This window comes from Wolffia australiana, chromosome 20, assembly GCF_029677425.1.
Source record: "Wolffia australiana isolate 7733 chromosome 20, ASM2967742v1".
NCBI classification, from domain to species: domain Eukaryota; kingdom Viridiplantae; phylum Streptophyta; class Magnoliopsida; order Alismatales; family Araceae; genus Wolffia; species Wolffia australiana.
Genome location: NC_135854.1, coordinates 6,405,001 through 6,420,435, shown reverse-complemented (window position 1 = coordinate 6,420,435; position 15,435 = coordinate 6,405,001). Strand labels below are relative to the sequence as shown.

Below are 15,435 nucleotides of genomic sequence, written 5' to 3'. Positions count from 1 at the left end.
AAAGTGGGTTCCTTTGTGGTGCTGAAATCAGCGTGGGAAAGGTTCCAATTAGGTTTTGAAAACGCTCATTTTTAAAAGAGTGCAAGACATATATCCGATAGAGATATAATTTAGTTTTTAGGCAAAAATTAAGCTGATGAAATTCTATGTTAATTTTAAGTGGAGGATATTTGGATACACATGGCATAAAAACATATTCCAGCTGGAGGCTACATGGAGAGGTAAATAAGATGCAACTCCAGAGAATATGATAATGTTGTATCATGATATCTATAAATCAAACCATCGGATTAGGCCCAAAGAGAGAGAAAGACAGTGGGATAGAGTGATAAAGAGAGAGAAAGACAGAGTACTAGAGATAAAAAGAAATAGAGAGAGAGAGTGAGTGAGAGATAGAGAGGGATACACAGAGGGGCCAGAGCAAGATAGAGAGACACACACACACACAGCGATTGACAGATAGAGAGGGAGATAAGTATATATATATAGAGTATCACAAAGAAACATTTATCGAGTGATAGGAATAGAGATAGAGAGAGATACACAGAGGGGCCAGAGCGAGAAAGAGAAGACAAACACAGAGAGCGATTGACAGATAGAGAAGGAGATAAATAAATATATATATATATATATATATATATAGAGAGAGAGAGAGAGAGAGAGAGAGAGAGTATCACAGAGAAACATTTATCGAGTGATAGGACTAGAGATAGAGAGAGATACACAGAGGGGCCAGAGCGAGAAAGAGAAGACAAACACAGAGAGCGATTGACAGATAGAGAGGAGATAAATAGAGAGAGAAAGACACACACACACTGAAACACACACAGCGATTGACAGATAGAGAGGGAGATAAATAGAGAGAGAGAGAGAGCATTACAGAGAAACATTTATCGAGTAATAGGAATAGAGATAGAGAGAGAGAGAGATGCACAGTCCAGGACAGTAAGAATGATAAGTACAAAATACGTAGAGAGCAGAGAGCAGAGAAAGGGAGAGTAGAGAGTAGGGAGAGAGAGATGTGGTGCCATTCGTGCAGAGAAGAGTACGAGGAGGTTGACGCGGGGACGTGCAAGGAATGCTACGAGGAGGCGAGCGAGACGGAGGAGGAGCTCAAGAGAGAGATCCACGATCTCAAGGCCAAACTCTCCTTCCTCCGCCTCTCCTCCCCGGTCGACCTCAACCTCCCCGTCTCCTCCGGCGACATTTACCTCCGCACCGCCGACTCTTGCACCCCGATCCCCGCTCACAAGGCCGTCCTGGTATCAATTCCTGATTTTTTTTTGTTTTTTTTTTCAATTTCGACGATCCCCCTGGCCGATTTTACTGTTCCGAGTGAAAATTTTCCTTCTTACGCCGGTTAAATCGCTAGAAAAATGACCCTTTGTGCGGAATTGGAGGCCAGTCGAATCCAGGTTTTTGGGTATTCACTGAAACGTTACTTTCTTCTTTTTGTGAGTGTAAAATTCATGTTTTTCCATTTCGACGATCCTCCTGGTCGATTTTACTGTTACGAGTGAAAATTTCCAGTTTCGTGTCTTGGTTAAACCGTCAGAAAATGACCCTTAGTTTGGAATTAGAGGCCAATCCAAGCGAGATTTTTGGGTATTTAATATAACGTTACGTTCGCCTTTTGTGAGAGTAAAATTCATGTTTTTCAATCTTGACGATCCGCTTGTCGATTATACTTTTCGATTGAAAATGTTCCGTTTCATGCCGGTTAAATCGCTAGAAAAATGACCCTTTGTGCGGAATTGGAGGCTAATCCAAGTGAGTTTTTGGGGTAATCATTGCAAGGGTACTTTGTTTTTTGTGTGTGTAAAAATTCATGTTTTTCAATCTCCAGGATCCGCCTGGTCGATTTTACTGGTCCTCGAGTGAAAATTTTCCGTTTCTTGTCGGTTGAATCGCCAAAAAATGACCCTTAATGTGGAATTGGAGGCTAATCCAAGTGAGTTCTTTATCTAATGGTTGGATGTGATTTGTCAATGTACATTTTTTCTTCTGATTTTCTTTTAGATCTGACAAACCCCAAACCTTAAATACCGGAAACAGGAAAGTATCTTGACTTGTTGAAAAGGAATGGGGAATCAAATGAGTGCAATCAGTTTTTAAAATTCAAGCTCATATGTTTGTTTAAAAGTTATCGATGTGTTGAATATTAGACCATCAATATCATTGTTTTCTTCCGCAAGAGAGGATATATTTCATTTGCATCTATCAATGTATGCTTTTTTGTATGAATCTCTACTCTGTTCGGCAAAACCAAAAACTTAAAACACTGTTGACAGAAAAGTAGCTTGAGGAGTTAATCAAATGAGAGGGAATTTTGTACTTCTCTCTTAAAAAAGAAATTATACTCCTTCATTAAAACACATATGCTTTATTAAATTGAATAATTGAGGATAAATATCATTTTTTTTAGTCTAAGTCTCTATTCCATGTTTGATGTTAATCTTCTACCTGTGGCAGATGAGCCGGTCACCAGTGTTCAAAGCAATGCTTGAGAGTGAGATGGAAGAGAGCAGGAGTGGGTCCATAAAAATCACTGATGTGTCCTATGCGGTGCTTCGGGCCTTTGTCCACTTTCTCTACACTGCAGAATCTCTCCTTGACGAACAAATGGCTTGTGATCTTCTTGTTCTTGCTGAAAAATACCAAGTCAAGCATCTGAAGACATATTGTGAGAAGTTTATGATCTCCAAAGTGAACAGTGAGACGGCGGTCTTGAGCTTGGCCTTTGCTCATCGCCATAACGCTAAGATGCTGCTTGAGACTGCCTTAGGTTTGATTCTTGAGAACATGAGCACACTTACTGCAAGAGAAGGATATAGGGAGCTTGTGGACAAGGAGCCCCGCTTGGTTGTGGAAATTTATGAGTCTTATCTTTCAAAAGTGGCCAACACTGCGCGTGAAGAGCAATGATGAATCGAACCATACTTCTACCTTGGTAAGAGAATAAGTTTTTTGAGTCAGTTTTTTTATCAGCGAATTTTTTAAGGTCTCATGGTCTCTACTGTCCCTGATGACGATGATGTGAGGAGAATGATGAGGTTGTTATTGCTACTCATCTGCGACAAAGATAATGATGACAAAATCATTATCCTTGTCGACCCTTTCTGTTAACATTTTCTCTCTTGAATTTCTCTTTTCACTCTCTTCCCCTTCCCTCTCTCCGTCCCTCTCCTCTCCCTCTCCCCTTCCCTCTTTATCAGCTTAACGTCCACTCATCATCCAAACTCATCATCTCATCATTGACACCCAATTTTCGCTTGAAATAGTCATTGCCATCTTCGTACACTTTAATGATGAGGACAATGGAGATTTTTGAATGATGATGATGACTTCGTCATGGGATGGTGAACATGAAATGATCCGTTGGACTCTGGAGCAATCATTTCTGGGTCTGATACCGGTCGATATGCTCATTGTAGGATACTGTTGGATTGTGCTAGAAGAGATCGAGAAGAACTTTGTTCTTCTCAAAAGACTTCAAGAATTACCCAAAATAACGGTATTTTTCCGAGATTGCCAAAAGTGTGTAATGTGGTGGTGTCAAGGGCAGGGCAGAAAGCAAGATACAGATTGGGGAGGACAAGAAGAGGAGAGAAGAATGGATGAGTGAACGGCAAGTCGGATCAATCTTGCCACCTATTGGAATGGAGAATCTCCACGCTCCAGCACGAGGTCGCCCTCCCTTCAACTGACCTCAAGACAGATCTTTATTCGTCCTCTTATTTATAGTCCTATCCATTCCCCTTCTCACACGTGGCTTGAAGAACCATGTGTGAAGAATTGTTCTTCTTCCTGTCCAAATATGTTCCAGGGGGTTCCATATCAGAACACTATTCCACGCTGTTACATGAAAGATAAAAGGTTATTTAACATGTTAAGTACAGGAGATTTGAACATCTGTTTTCTTTTATCTTTAAAAAAAAACATATACTTTATTTTCTCAGCTATCTGCTAACTCCTTTCACCACATTTGTGAAATTCTCCCACCTAATTATTGTTATTTTCATCCAAATGCTTTATGTGCCCATCAAACGAGGTGATTCCCAATGTATCTAAGGGTTTTGTGTCATCTTTAATCTGCTAGAGGTATTGTAGTCATTTTACACTCGACTTGTATTTCCCTTTAAAGTTGGGTAGATCTTTGTAGTGATCTTAATGAAGATCCATGATCGTTATGGAAAACAACAATTTGCATCCTAGAAACCTCCCAGACATGGGAATATCTTTCAAGAAGGGAGACGAGTTCACGGATGAAATGTAGAAACATGGCAAGCTCAAGAAGAGAGAAGAAGACACAGGATAGAAAAGTATCCACGACTAGAGAGAGATCGCATCGATACTCCTATGGCACATGAGGGCGAAAGGATCTCGCTGCTCCCTTTTTTAGTCGCTGCAGCAATTTGAAATCAAGAAAACCTCCTTTCCTTTCCTGCATCCACCAGTCTTAGTTATAGGCTGAGCTTCCTGCCTTGAGTCTAGTTTAAATCATCACTTCTGTGGGCCTGTTCCTCATATGGTACATTCAGGGCAGAACCATATCAATCTACCTTCAGGAGTGCACTCAAGAAGAAAATTGGATTACTGTTTGAGTCCCTATCTCTCTCTCTGGACTAGAAGGTGACGTCCACTCCACCGTCACTTGTCTATCTGGTAGGGTCTCAACTCAGTCCTATCAGAGAACAAAGAGGAGACGCCAAGCAAGTGACTCCACCCTTGCCACAGGAGCATCATGTGCGGCGCCAAACTAACTGCTCTGTTGGGAAGCTGTAAATGAAGCAACAGAAGACTCATCGGGCTATCTCTGGAAATCAAGCAGTTGTTCAAGTTGCAGCAGGAGCGGAGATTCTCCTGCTCGGGAGAAGGAGTTAGTGTCCGATATGGTCAGGTCTCTCTCTTTCTCTCCTTCAGTGCTTCTTGAATAGCAATTTTTTTAGAAATTTTATGCACTTCCCATTATAACTGACATCAAGATCCAAACCATACGCTACACCATATATTAGAAAAATTTTGATCTTGATTTGGTCATCTGTTACCGTTTTCGTTTAACCATGGTTAAGTTGGGGTTGTGTTTATCCAACCCTGCATTGGGACGTAGCTTGTTCTCAATCTTAGAGACACGTGGAGCAGTTGTGGATTGATCTCCACAATCTGTCTTGGCGCTGGAGCCACGTGGATGTGACAATGGCTGATCATTTGTATCTGTCTTAACAGAAAGAGAGGGAGAGAGAGAAGAAAATGTGAAACGGGAGAGAACATTCGAGAGAAAGAGAAAACGGAAGTTAGAGAAGAGCGGGTGAGAGAGACAGAGAACGGGAGATAGAGATGAGAGTGTGTGTGAGAGAGAGAAGAGAGCATGGGAAAGAGAGAGAACGGGAGAGAGAGAAGAGAGATTGCGATAGAGAGAGAACAGGAGAGAGAAGAGAGCGTGAGAGCCAGAGAACGGGAGAGAGAGAAGAGCACGTGTGTGACAGAACAAGTGAGTGAGAGAGAGAGCATGAGAGAGAACAAGAAAGAGAGCACGAGAGAGAGCGCGAGAGAGAGAGCACGAGAGAGAAAGCAAGAGAAGGAGGGAGAGAGAAAATGAGCCAAAGCGAGAGCGACGGCGGGCGACGCAGTCAGTGAGAAGGGGGAGCTGGGGATAAAAAATATTATATTATTTATTTATATTTTAACCCGGTCCGGTTTGACCATCAAACCGGATCCGGCCCAACCAACAGGTCCACCCTAAAATGTGGACTTGCGGTCCTGGTTCAATCTGGTCCGACTGGTCCCCGATCCAAAATGTCAAAGCTTACATGTAGAAACGTAAGAAATGTTTAAACAGTAGAAACTAAAAAAGGACAATGCAATGTAATTATGAATATCTGAAGTGAAACCCTAGTATAAGGGGGGAGATCCCTGGCTTGCTCTTTGCTGATATCACAAAACACATATCCGAAGGAATTCATCTGTGGAATCCAACATTTAAATTTTAATAAAATTATTTATAGCAAATTTTAATAAAAGAGATTTATGCTTTCATGTCAGGTTCATGTAAAAAGTAAAAATTATAATTACTTCATGATGAATTAAGATAAAATGGATTCATATCCGTATCAAAATAAACACAATAAAGTATTAAACTGAGCGCCAAGAATGACGGCTACATGTCTTAGATATCTGATGTGTGTGGACCAATAAATTTAAAATCATATCTTGTTGAAAAAATATATTATGTGCTTTAAAAATTCTTAATCGATAACAATATTTTAATTATAGGTTAAAATATTTATTGACTCATGATAGGAAACCAAGTGCATTCACAATTGAAAGACAGAGTGAGATGAAAGATACTTCTTCAGTATTCCATAATCTCTTTTAGACTAGTCTGCCTGTGGCACATCTTTGTAGAAAGCTACAGCTGATTTTTAACTCCTTTCTAATGAGGCATTGGGTTTTTTTTTATGATTTCTCTATGGTTATTAAATTTTTAAATATATAATAAATGATATTATTTCATAATTGCCCATTTCAGCAGTTAAAGAAGGTGGATATCGAAATAATACTTTTAACCAGCATGATGCTAATAATGAAAAATATGGTAACTCTATAAATATCCTACAAAAATATTCTATGATAGGACAAATAACCTTAAAAATACATTAAATCATGCCTCCGAATTTACAAGAAAAATCACATATGACTCATTTAATTTTAATGTCAAAATACAAATTTACTCATTATTTAATAAAATTTGTAATAATATTCTCAATATGAAATAATACATATACATGATAATTAAATATTGTATTTGGGTACTATAAATTTATGTTTGTATAATTTTTAAAATAAAATTTGTTAGAAATAAAAATTATTTTTAAAAACTTAATCTCCATTTCCATTGGGTTGACATCAAAACAAAGATGTTCAAATCTAGAATGATTAATCTTGATTCACTAATGTCCTAGGGTTTATTTGAAAATTTTCCATGTGTTACACTGGGTTTGAATATTTCATAGACAACTGTCCAATATTTTAAAATTACATTTAAGAGATATAAAAAGTGTAATTGACATATTCATCATAATTTTGACCTATGTATTAAAATTCAATAAAAAAATGATTCACTTGGCAAAAAAATTAAATAGAATAAAATATAAACATGCTTCTTAAGAAAATAAATGATTTAATTTTATGTTTACATCATAATATTGAGTAAAATGACTCGCCGTTTAACAAATGAAAAGTGAATTGCATAAAGCAGGAGAGACATCTTTGAGATATATATGTGTTAAACCTAGTAATAATTTAATGTTTCTAGTACTGAATTGTATTGCAAAATATTGAATGATAACTTATACTGAATTTCAAGTATTTAAACTGCATTTATAAAAGTTAATAAAAATATAATTATGCATTTATATAGATTAAACATTTTCCATTATTGTAATTTATCATTATTTTTATTTAGATACAAATGAATCTGGAAAAGTATAGTTATAACAGTATGCATGAGTTATTTCATTTAAAAGCTCTATAGTTGAATCAGTCTTTTTATTCTTCTGATAAGTCAAATTTACACAGTATTTATATGTTGATGATTTATCAACCTGTAAATATATCCGCTAGATTTTTACACAATAAATATTTCTCCTAGAATAATAGAATAATTTTTTTAAAAATAATAAATTCCTGAAATATATTTTTTTAGAATATATATTTCCAATACCTTAATGAAGTATAGATTTTTTAGCCTAAAATTTTGTCTTCCCTCTCATTATTTATTGTGTGATATAATATTGAGTTTTCATTGTTATATTGGTATTGTGTGAGAAATAATTTTAAAGATAACTTGAATACACATCACCCTGATATAATTATACTTTAATTGTAAGAACAACATCATTTAAGAGTTGGAGGATTCTTAAAGATAAGATATAGGGTACAAAGCTTTAACAATGCAACCAATATATAATCAAGAGAACAAAGAATTGTTCACCTGAGCTCATAATGTTAATTTAAAATATTAAAATTAAGATGTATTAAACCTGAGGAATTGACCAATTACATTAGAGATTTGAAAATTGGACCCTATTAAATATGATAATGTAGTAGATCATTTATGTTCATAATAAGATAAAACATTGAAGCATTCAAATGTTTTCATTCAATGCAATGAAATACACACTTCATGTGAATAAAATTAATAAAAATTGCCATATGTTAAAACTCTCTTCTAGGAGTAGTAGTCCTCTTAAAAAAACTGAATATATTTTCTCAAATGATTAATATTTTTTCCGTCTAGCCCTTATACATACATATATATGTATGTAAAGTATGTTACCATAAAAAATCCTACTGCGTAAACATTTATCCTTGAATCTCCCGCACCAGTTATGTAGAGTTATCATGGCTTAATTTTCAAAATCGATCGGGGTGGTAAATGAGTTTCATACGAGTTTAATACTTCAGAAACTAAATATTGGGTCTCTTCTATAATGACTATGATTTCAAATTCATTAAAACTTCTTGAAGAATTTCTTTCAATCAATCGGAATTATGACATAACTTCTCAAATCATTGGTGAATTTTTATTTTCTTGATTTAGGGCTTCCTAAAAATCTAGAAAACAGAGACAAAAATTTAGAGGTTTTGCCTTAACTAGGTTGCCAAAATTTTTCAAATGGGTGACAAAAGTAATTTATTTTTAGATTTTAGAAATTTTAGTGTATTTTGTTAATCTTTTGGATATTTTGAATACCATAAAAAATATTAAAAGACATTCCAAGGCCTACAGAAGAAATTTTTTCTCTTTTATTTGTAATAATTGTAAAATATTTTATTAAAAAGAATGGACTTAATATTTTTTAAAATATCAAATTAAATACTTATAACTTAATTTTATTAAATTATTTTTAAGTGACACTATTTATAATACAAAATTGAATACTCCAAAATATTAAGCTCTTTATGCCTCAGCACAGCACTGTTTAATGAAGTTTTAATTGTTTAAACTCACAGAGGCATATGAAAAATATTGATATCATCTGAGTATTTGAGTAAATGCAGAAATATTGCAGTTAGGATGGAGTTATTACTTAATATCATCAATTTTATGTAGACTTTTGACTATATTTTTGAGTTGGACAAAAATTAAAACTTCGAGCTAAATATTGGTAGGTGAATAACACTCGATAAATTTCAAATTTAAAATGATCCAAATATCTCAGATATATAAAAATATTTTGTGAAATGTATTTCATAATGAAAAACACCGTGTATAACTTATATAAGACTTTGTTAAAGTGCACTAAGAATTTTATTATATTTAACTAATTTTATAATTTATTTCAAAATAATTTTAGGTATAATAAGAAATATCATTTTAACTAATATATGAAAAATAATATTTGAATATTCATTAATAAATGGAATTTTGTTTATCATTTTTATGATAACTAAAATTTTAAAACTGATCATTAAATGGAGTAAAAATATTTTCTTCATAAAAATAATAATCATTATTGAAACTTTATCTTCATTTTGTTGAGAAAAAATGAAGCATTTTACAAAATTATAGAGAAGATATTTGAGCTGACTCCATATTATTTGTCGAAACTGAGTTTGAATATGAGGCATGCTGAATATGGAGAATTGACTAATTTACTGATTATGAAGTCTGGATATTCAACTAGATTAATCAAACCTGTTATTTTGAAGGATTTTTTTAATTAATCAAGCTTACAATAATTAAAACATCGGATTTTTTCAAATATTTATAATTAATAAATTCATGAAATTCAATTTTGAAATTAGATATATACTTGAATTCAGATAAAAAATGAGTTACATGTTAAATTATAATATTTGCTTCAAATTTCATGAATATTTTAAATAAGCATTTATAGAAAATAATGGAGAAAGGTAAGATATAGAAGCTCGATTAACTCAATCAAGTACCAAACAGAATTAGCATAATATTGATGGAATAAATATTCATTAGATGATGGTGCACATCATGTAAAATGGGAATAAGGATTTTTTTTTAATATATAAGAAGCGTATTAGAGTATTAACTATATGATTTGTTAATGACGCCTATTCTAATTAATCTGGCCTAGGTTCTGAGGTCACGTTACGAGGTCAATGAACAGCGAATGAAGAAGAATGATAAAATCTCGTGGCCAGCGGTGTTATCCACGAAGATATAAATGTGTAGCAGTAGGTAGAAAGCCTAAGGCTTAAGGTCTCGGAAATCTGCACACTGACTTAAGGTGAAGCAGATGCAGGAAAACAAATTCTGTAAAATTCACTAATCAATATAATATATTTCTCATTTATCATATCTTTAGATGAGTGAGGAATTTCATGAGTAACCTGATATTGCTAATGTTAAACCCTACAATGTTCTAATATGTTTTCTTTATGATAGAGCTATTACCCTTCTCCCCATTATTGTAGTAAGACAGCCCCTTAGAAAGTTATTATAGGAGTATTATATTGCTTTTTCTAGCATTAAATATTACAGAAAATAGTTATTATCTTGGTATGTTTACAGATATTCCTCAAATAATGGGCTGGGATATAAATAATAAGAAAAGAGGAAATGTGATGTACTGATCACGGGTATCTTGGGTTAAGATTGTCTAATTGCTGAAGTAAAACAACCCAGATAGCCCACATCACTATACACTTGCAGGTATATAATATATTAAAGATTATGTTCCTTTCTATTAGAGTCATGTAACTTGACATAAAATCACTATATAATATAAGTATTAAGGCACAGAACTGTTGGGACTATTCTTAAGAGACCACTGTAAGTGTGTATTTAACTATAAAATTATGTCTAAAGGCCAAACTTTTATTTTCTATCCCCTGAATACCATAATCCCACTTTAGTAAAAAAATAAACAATGTTATACAATGAAATAATCATAAATTTCTAGATCATGATGATAACTTCACGATTATTTAGTTCCATTCTAAGATCACTTTATAAAATTAAAATTTTAAAATATTAATGCAACAAAACATAGCTTAAATAGTACCCCCCCAACTAAGCCTATGCATTTTCCATACCAAATGAAAGATAGACATAGAATAATCACAATACAGGTGAGGAACTAAATGTGTGATTCCTTGTCAATTATTTATATGATTAGAAGGCAGGTGATGCCTCACAAATAAAAAAATATAGAATTAAAAAACACAAACAAATAAGTCCAAGAAATCTATTACTATAAAGATGTGATGGAAATATATGTGCCCGACAAACTGATGACACAACATATTTTTTTAGTATTTATCAATTAAATATATTCATCACAATACATTTGTAATGCTTATGATGTCCAATTAATAGATGATCAAATTCACTGAATTTGATCAGGTCATCATAGGGAAATCACTAGTCTTTAGACTTACATTCTCGACATTCTTATTGAAATGATACTCAAGAAAGATATCAAAATATATGGATAGAATAACAATATCTAGTCACACAGATGTGATGATTTATATCTGATCATGTATCCATTAGTGTAGAGATACTAATGACATCTAGTGGGTAGTCTATAGTGGATAGAGTTCACTAACTTAATTTGTACGCATCCCTGAAATTGTGTAAGTGGTCCTTAAACATAAGACACCAAATAGTTTGTGTCCTTAAACATAACTCGAAACTAGAAGTTCCTGTTCCTAGAATTCTAGATTTCCTAAGCTCACGAACAACAAGAAGTTTAAAAGATGATTGAGTGCTCATGTGGGGATCATCCTCCCGTCATATAAGAGTATACAAATTATTGAAGATGATATGATGAGGTCCTTTGCAAAGCTAGTGGTGATAGATATTATGTGGCCATCAAGCCAATCACACTACCATGTTTATTTAAGTTCATTGAATAAAATATTTATGTTCATCATTATTCCGTGTGATGTTTATAATGAAGTCCATGAATATGTGCAATGACTTAGTGAATTATGATGAGATCATAATACTGTGATCACTAGTCTTTAAACAAGTATTCTAAATATTCCTATTCGATGGATAGTCGAGACAAATATCAAATTATCTTGATAGAATAGCACTAGTTGATCCTACTTATACGATAAGTATAGCTGATCTTGTGGCTATTAGCGTGGCGACACTAAGGACAGATAGTGGGTGCTCTTTGGAGAAAGAGTTAACTTAATTGATCCACATGAATCCATGAATGGTATTATACCTAAATGTCAATCAGGTTGATTCATGGCACAGTTGTATAAGTAAACCACTGACCTGAGACACCACGGACATCCCGTGAATGGACGACTACATTTTGACTACAACTCACGAGCATATTATCATGGGATTCAAACAAGTCATAGCTTGGATGTAGTAAGAAGCTCACGGAGATGATTGAGTGATCAGGATGGGATAATCCGCCGTCGGTAAAAGAGGAGATTGACTCAAGGAAGACGATGCAGAAAAATCCCAGGCCAGGGTAGTGAGGATATTGGAGAAGGCGTTCTCCAATGATCCCTCTTACGCATCAGTGCTAATCGAATAACGGATTAGGGTTTGACGATAAGCCATACCCTAAGTCGTTCAAGAGTCTCGTGCGGATGATGGATTATACATATACAGTAACTGATGACGTTAAAGGTTCCATGACAGAGTTCGAGAGTACTCAGTATCTTCTAGAGCATGAGGTGTAGCTTGGCACCCCACGGGCTGGAACCTTAACCTATCGATTGGGTTAAATCGATCCTTATTTAATTAATCTATATGTTGATATAGTTAATTAATAAGGTTAGACAATAAACGTTATTGGGCCACTAAAGTTATTAACTAGAGTGATATATGGGCCTAGAGGGTCACACGCACAAGGTCATAAGGGCATTGGTGGATATATTTTACTTTATAGGGTTTTTGAGAAAAACCTTAAGTGAAATATAAAGAAGGAGAGAGATCTCATTTTAAGCACCCATGCAAGCCTGATTTGAGAGCCCCTCCCTTTCTTCATTATTTACATCAACAAAGGAGAGAGTCTCCAAGAAGAGTTGAAGAGGAAGAGGTGGAGATCCAAGCACCAAGTGATCGCGTGGATACTTCTAGAGGCCGGATGCGTGAACAGCTTTAGAACAATCTAGGAGCGGCAAAGTCAAGGGTGGAACAAGTTCCCCAAAAGGTACATTCAGTATTTCATTTTAAATATCGATCGTGAATCGATCGACATGCTTCTGCATCCTTGGAAACGTGTTTTCCATGGCTGAACCAAGGCACCAAACCCAACAGTTGGGCCCCTTGTTAGACCGTTTGTAAATGGCCCATCGTGGCCCTATATAAGGCCATGATGGGCACCGAACGGAGGTAGATCTGTTTTTGCTTTGTGGAAGTTACACTTTGGTGTTCAGATGTCACGGAAGAAGGAGAAGGGAGAGGAAGAAGAAGGGAAGGGTTAAAAAGGAGAAGAGGAGGGAGAGAGTCCATCCCTTGCCTGTAGATGGCCTCTATTCCCTCCTGCTCGCGGTCACCAAACACGTCTTTTCCCCCTGTCATATACCCGTCAGCGAGCACTATCACACGCGGGAACCTGTTCCGTCAAAGGTGGACCCGCCGTATCGCTCTTGCAACGCCTCGCCAATGCTTAATGCATGCACGAAGGCTGATTGGCACCCTCGCTGATCATTTGCGACGGCTAGGTCATTTGGGTCTTCCACAACCCGTAATTGTTTGCGCATCTGGTCAACCACGATGTCCTCTTCGTGGGATCGGGTGCGCCATCTCTCGTAGCACTTTCACTGTGCAGACCACCCCCAACAGAACTGAGCGGTGGACTCTAGGCGTTCGAGTCAACCCTGCGGTAGCCGCTAGGCATTTTTGCGGACTCAATCAGTGCATTTATTTAACATATAACCTATTGTATCCAAATTTATGAATGAGGGTAAGCTTATCTAATTTTAATGTGAAAGTAAAAACATAAATTCAACATCTTAGCCTCTTTATTTTTATCCTTATATCATGCCTGATATGGACACAATTCTCTCTGAATTAATCATATTTCTTATGTACTTATATTTTAATTCCAGTATATTTTGAATTCAAATATCTCTTAATTCTATTTTCATTAGTCTTTCTAGTTTTCTTTAAGTGTCTATTCCAATGTTTATTATTTAAAGAATGGATTTGCACTCAGTATTTTACATAGATATTTTAATTATGTTAAATATTTCTCTCAATGCAGGACTCTTCCGAATATAATATCATTCTCTCATAGTATTCTCTAGTTCCCATATTTGATTTTTTGTTGTGATTTTCTTAATGCTTGGTTTATCATTTGAAAACTAAATGCAACAGAATATATGTAAGACAAATCATATTTAACTAAAAATTCCAAGGATGGTCTTATCACCTTGTGGTAAACTATTTCTGCTCTTTAATTTCTCCTCAGAAGATTTTATCAAGTTACATGTTTGATGTCTAAATCTCCCTTACTTATCCAACTCTTCTTTATGATCTATTAGATGTCATTGCCATTAGTTATTACTAGTGGAGTGAGTGGAATGAGAAGAAAGGAAGAAATGGGTGTGCCCAAGTTTACTCTCTTGGGCACCTAAAATGGGTGTCCCCCCCCCTTTTCTTTTCTACTATTATTTGGGAATTTTACAAAAAAACATCCTTATGACTTTAATTATATCCACCAATCGTTCATAGATCTTCTCTATGTAAACGGTCTAATTAATAAATTTATCAGTCGAATTAATAAATTTAATAGCCCAATAACATTTATTGGGAAACTTTAATAATTAACTATGTCAACATGTATTTTAATTAATCAATGGATAGGTAAGTTTCAATCCCATGGGCTCAAAGCCACACCATGTGCTTCAAAAGATAGTATTGAAGAAAATGTCTCATCGAACGTTTATCATCATCATTTATTGTATACGTAAAATCTTGATCTAGGAGAGACTCCTAAATGATGGGTTATGGTTTACCTTCAAATCCTAATATGTTATTCAAATAATTAGTGATGCCTGCGATAGAGATCACTGGAGAATACCTTCTCCAATATCTCCACTATCCTGGCCAGGGATTGAATGCTTCTTCTCTCCTGATTCTATCTCCTCGTATACGAAGGGTGGATGATCCCATGTTGACCACTCAATCACCTTTGTAGGCCTTGTTCTTTCCAGATATAGTCTTGTTATTTCCAGATAAGTAGGATCATGAAGTCTTGCTCTTTCCAGATATTTGATTGTTTGTTTGAGTATCCATCCAGTAGGAAGATTTAGAATACATATTAAGACACTATTGATCACATTAGTAGGATCTCATCATAGTTCACTATGTCAGCTCACATATTCAGATACTTCATTACAAACATCACACGAGAATACTAATGAATTAATACTTATTTAAATGAAATTAAAAGGACATGGATGAGTAATTGGCTT

At 35.0% G+C, this 15,435-nt stretch overlaps 1 protein-coding gene across 3 annotated transcripts; it reads left to right on the top strand.

Moving 5' to 3' along the window:
• The first annotated feature begins 892 nt into the window (after nt 1–892).
• LOC144716196 (BTB/POZ domain-containing protein) lies at nt 893–4,974 on the top strand. Of its 3 annotated transcripts, XR_013584838.1 has the most exons (4): nt 893–1,262; nt 2,473–2,950; nt 4,542–4,665; nt 4,738–4,974. XR_013584838.1 is itself a non-coding variant. In XM_078591283.1 (3 exons), the coding sequence occupies exons 1-2, from the start codon at nt 1,020–1,022 to the stop codon at nt 2,923–2,925; spliced, it is 696 nt and encodes a 231-aa protein (XP_078447409.1). In that variant the 5' UTR covers nt 893–1,019; the 3' UTR covers nt 2,926–2,950; nt 4,670–4,974. The 3 variants fall into 3 exon arrangements, 2 of the variants coding, with proteins under 2 accessions (XP_078447409.1, XP_078447410.1); XM_078591283.1 differs by lacking the exon at nt 4,542–4,665 and having other exon boundaries at nt 4,670–4,974; XM_078591284.1 differs by lacking the exons at nt 4,542–4,665; nt 4,738–4,974 and adding an exon at nt 3,435–3,958 and having other exon boundaries at nt 910–1,262.
• Nucleotides 4,975–15,435: the final 10,461 nt, after the last annotated feature.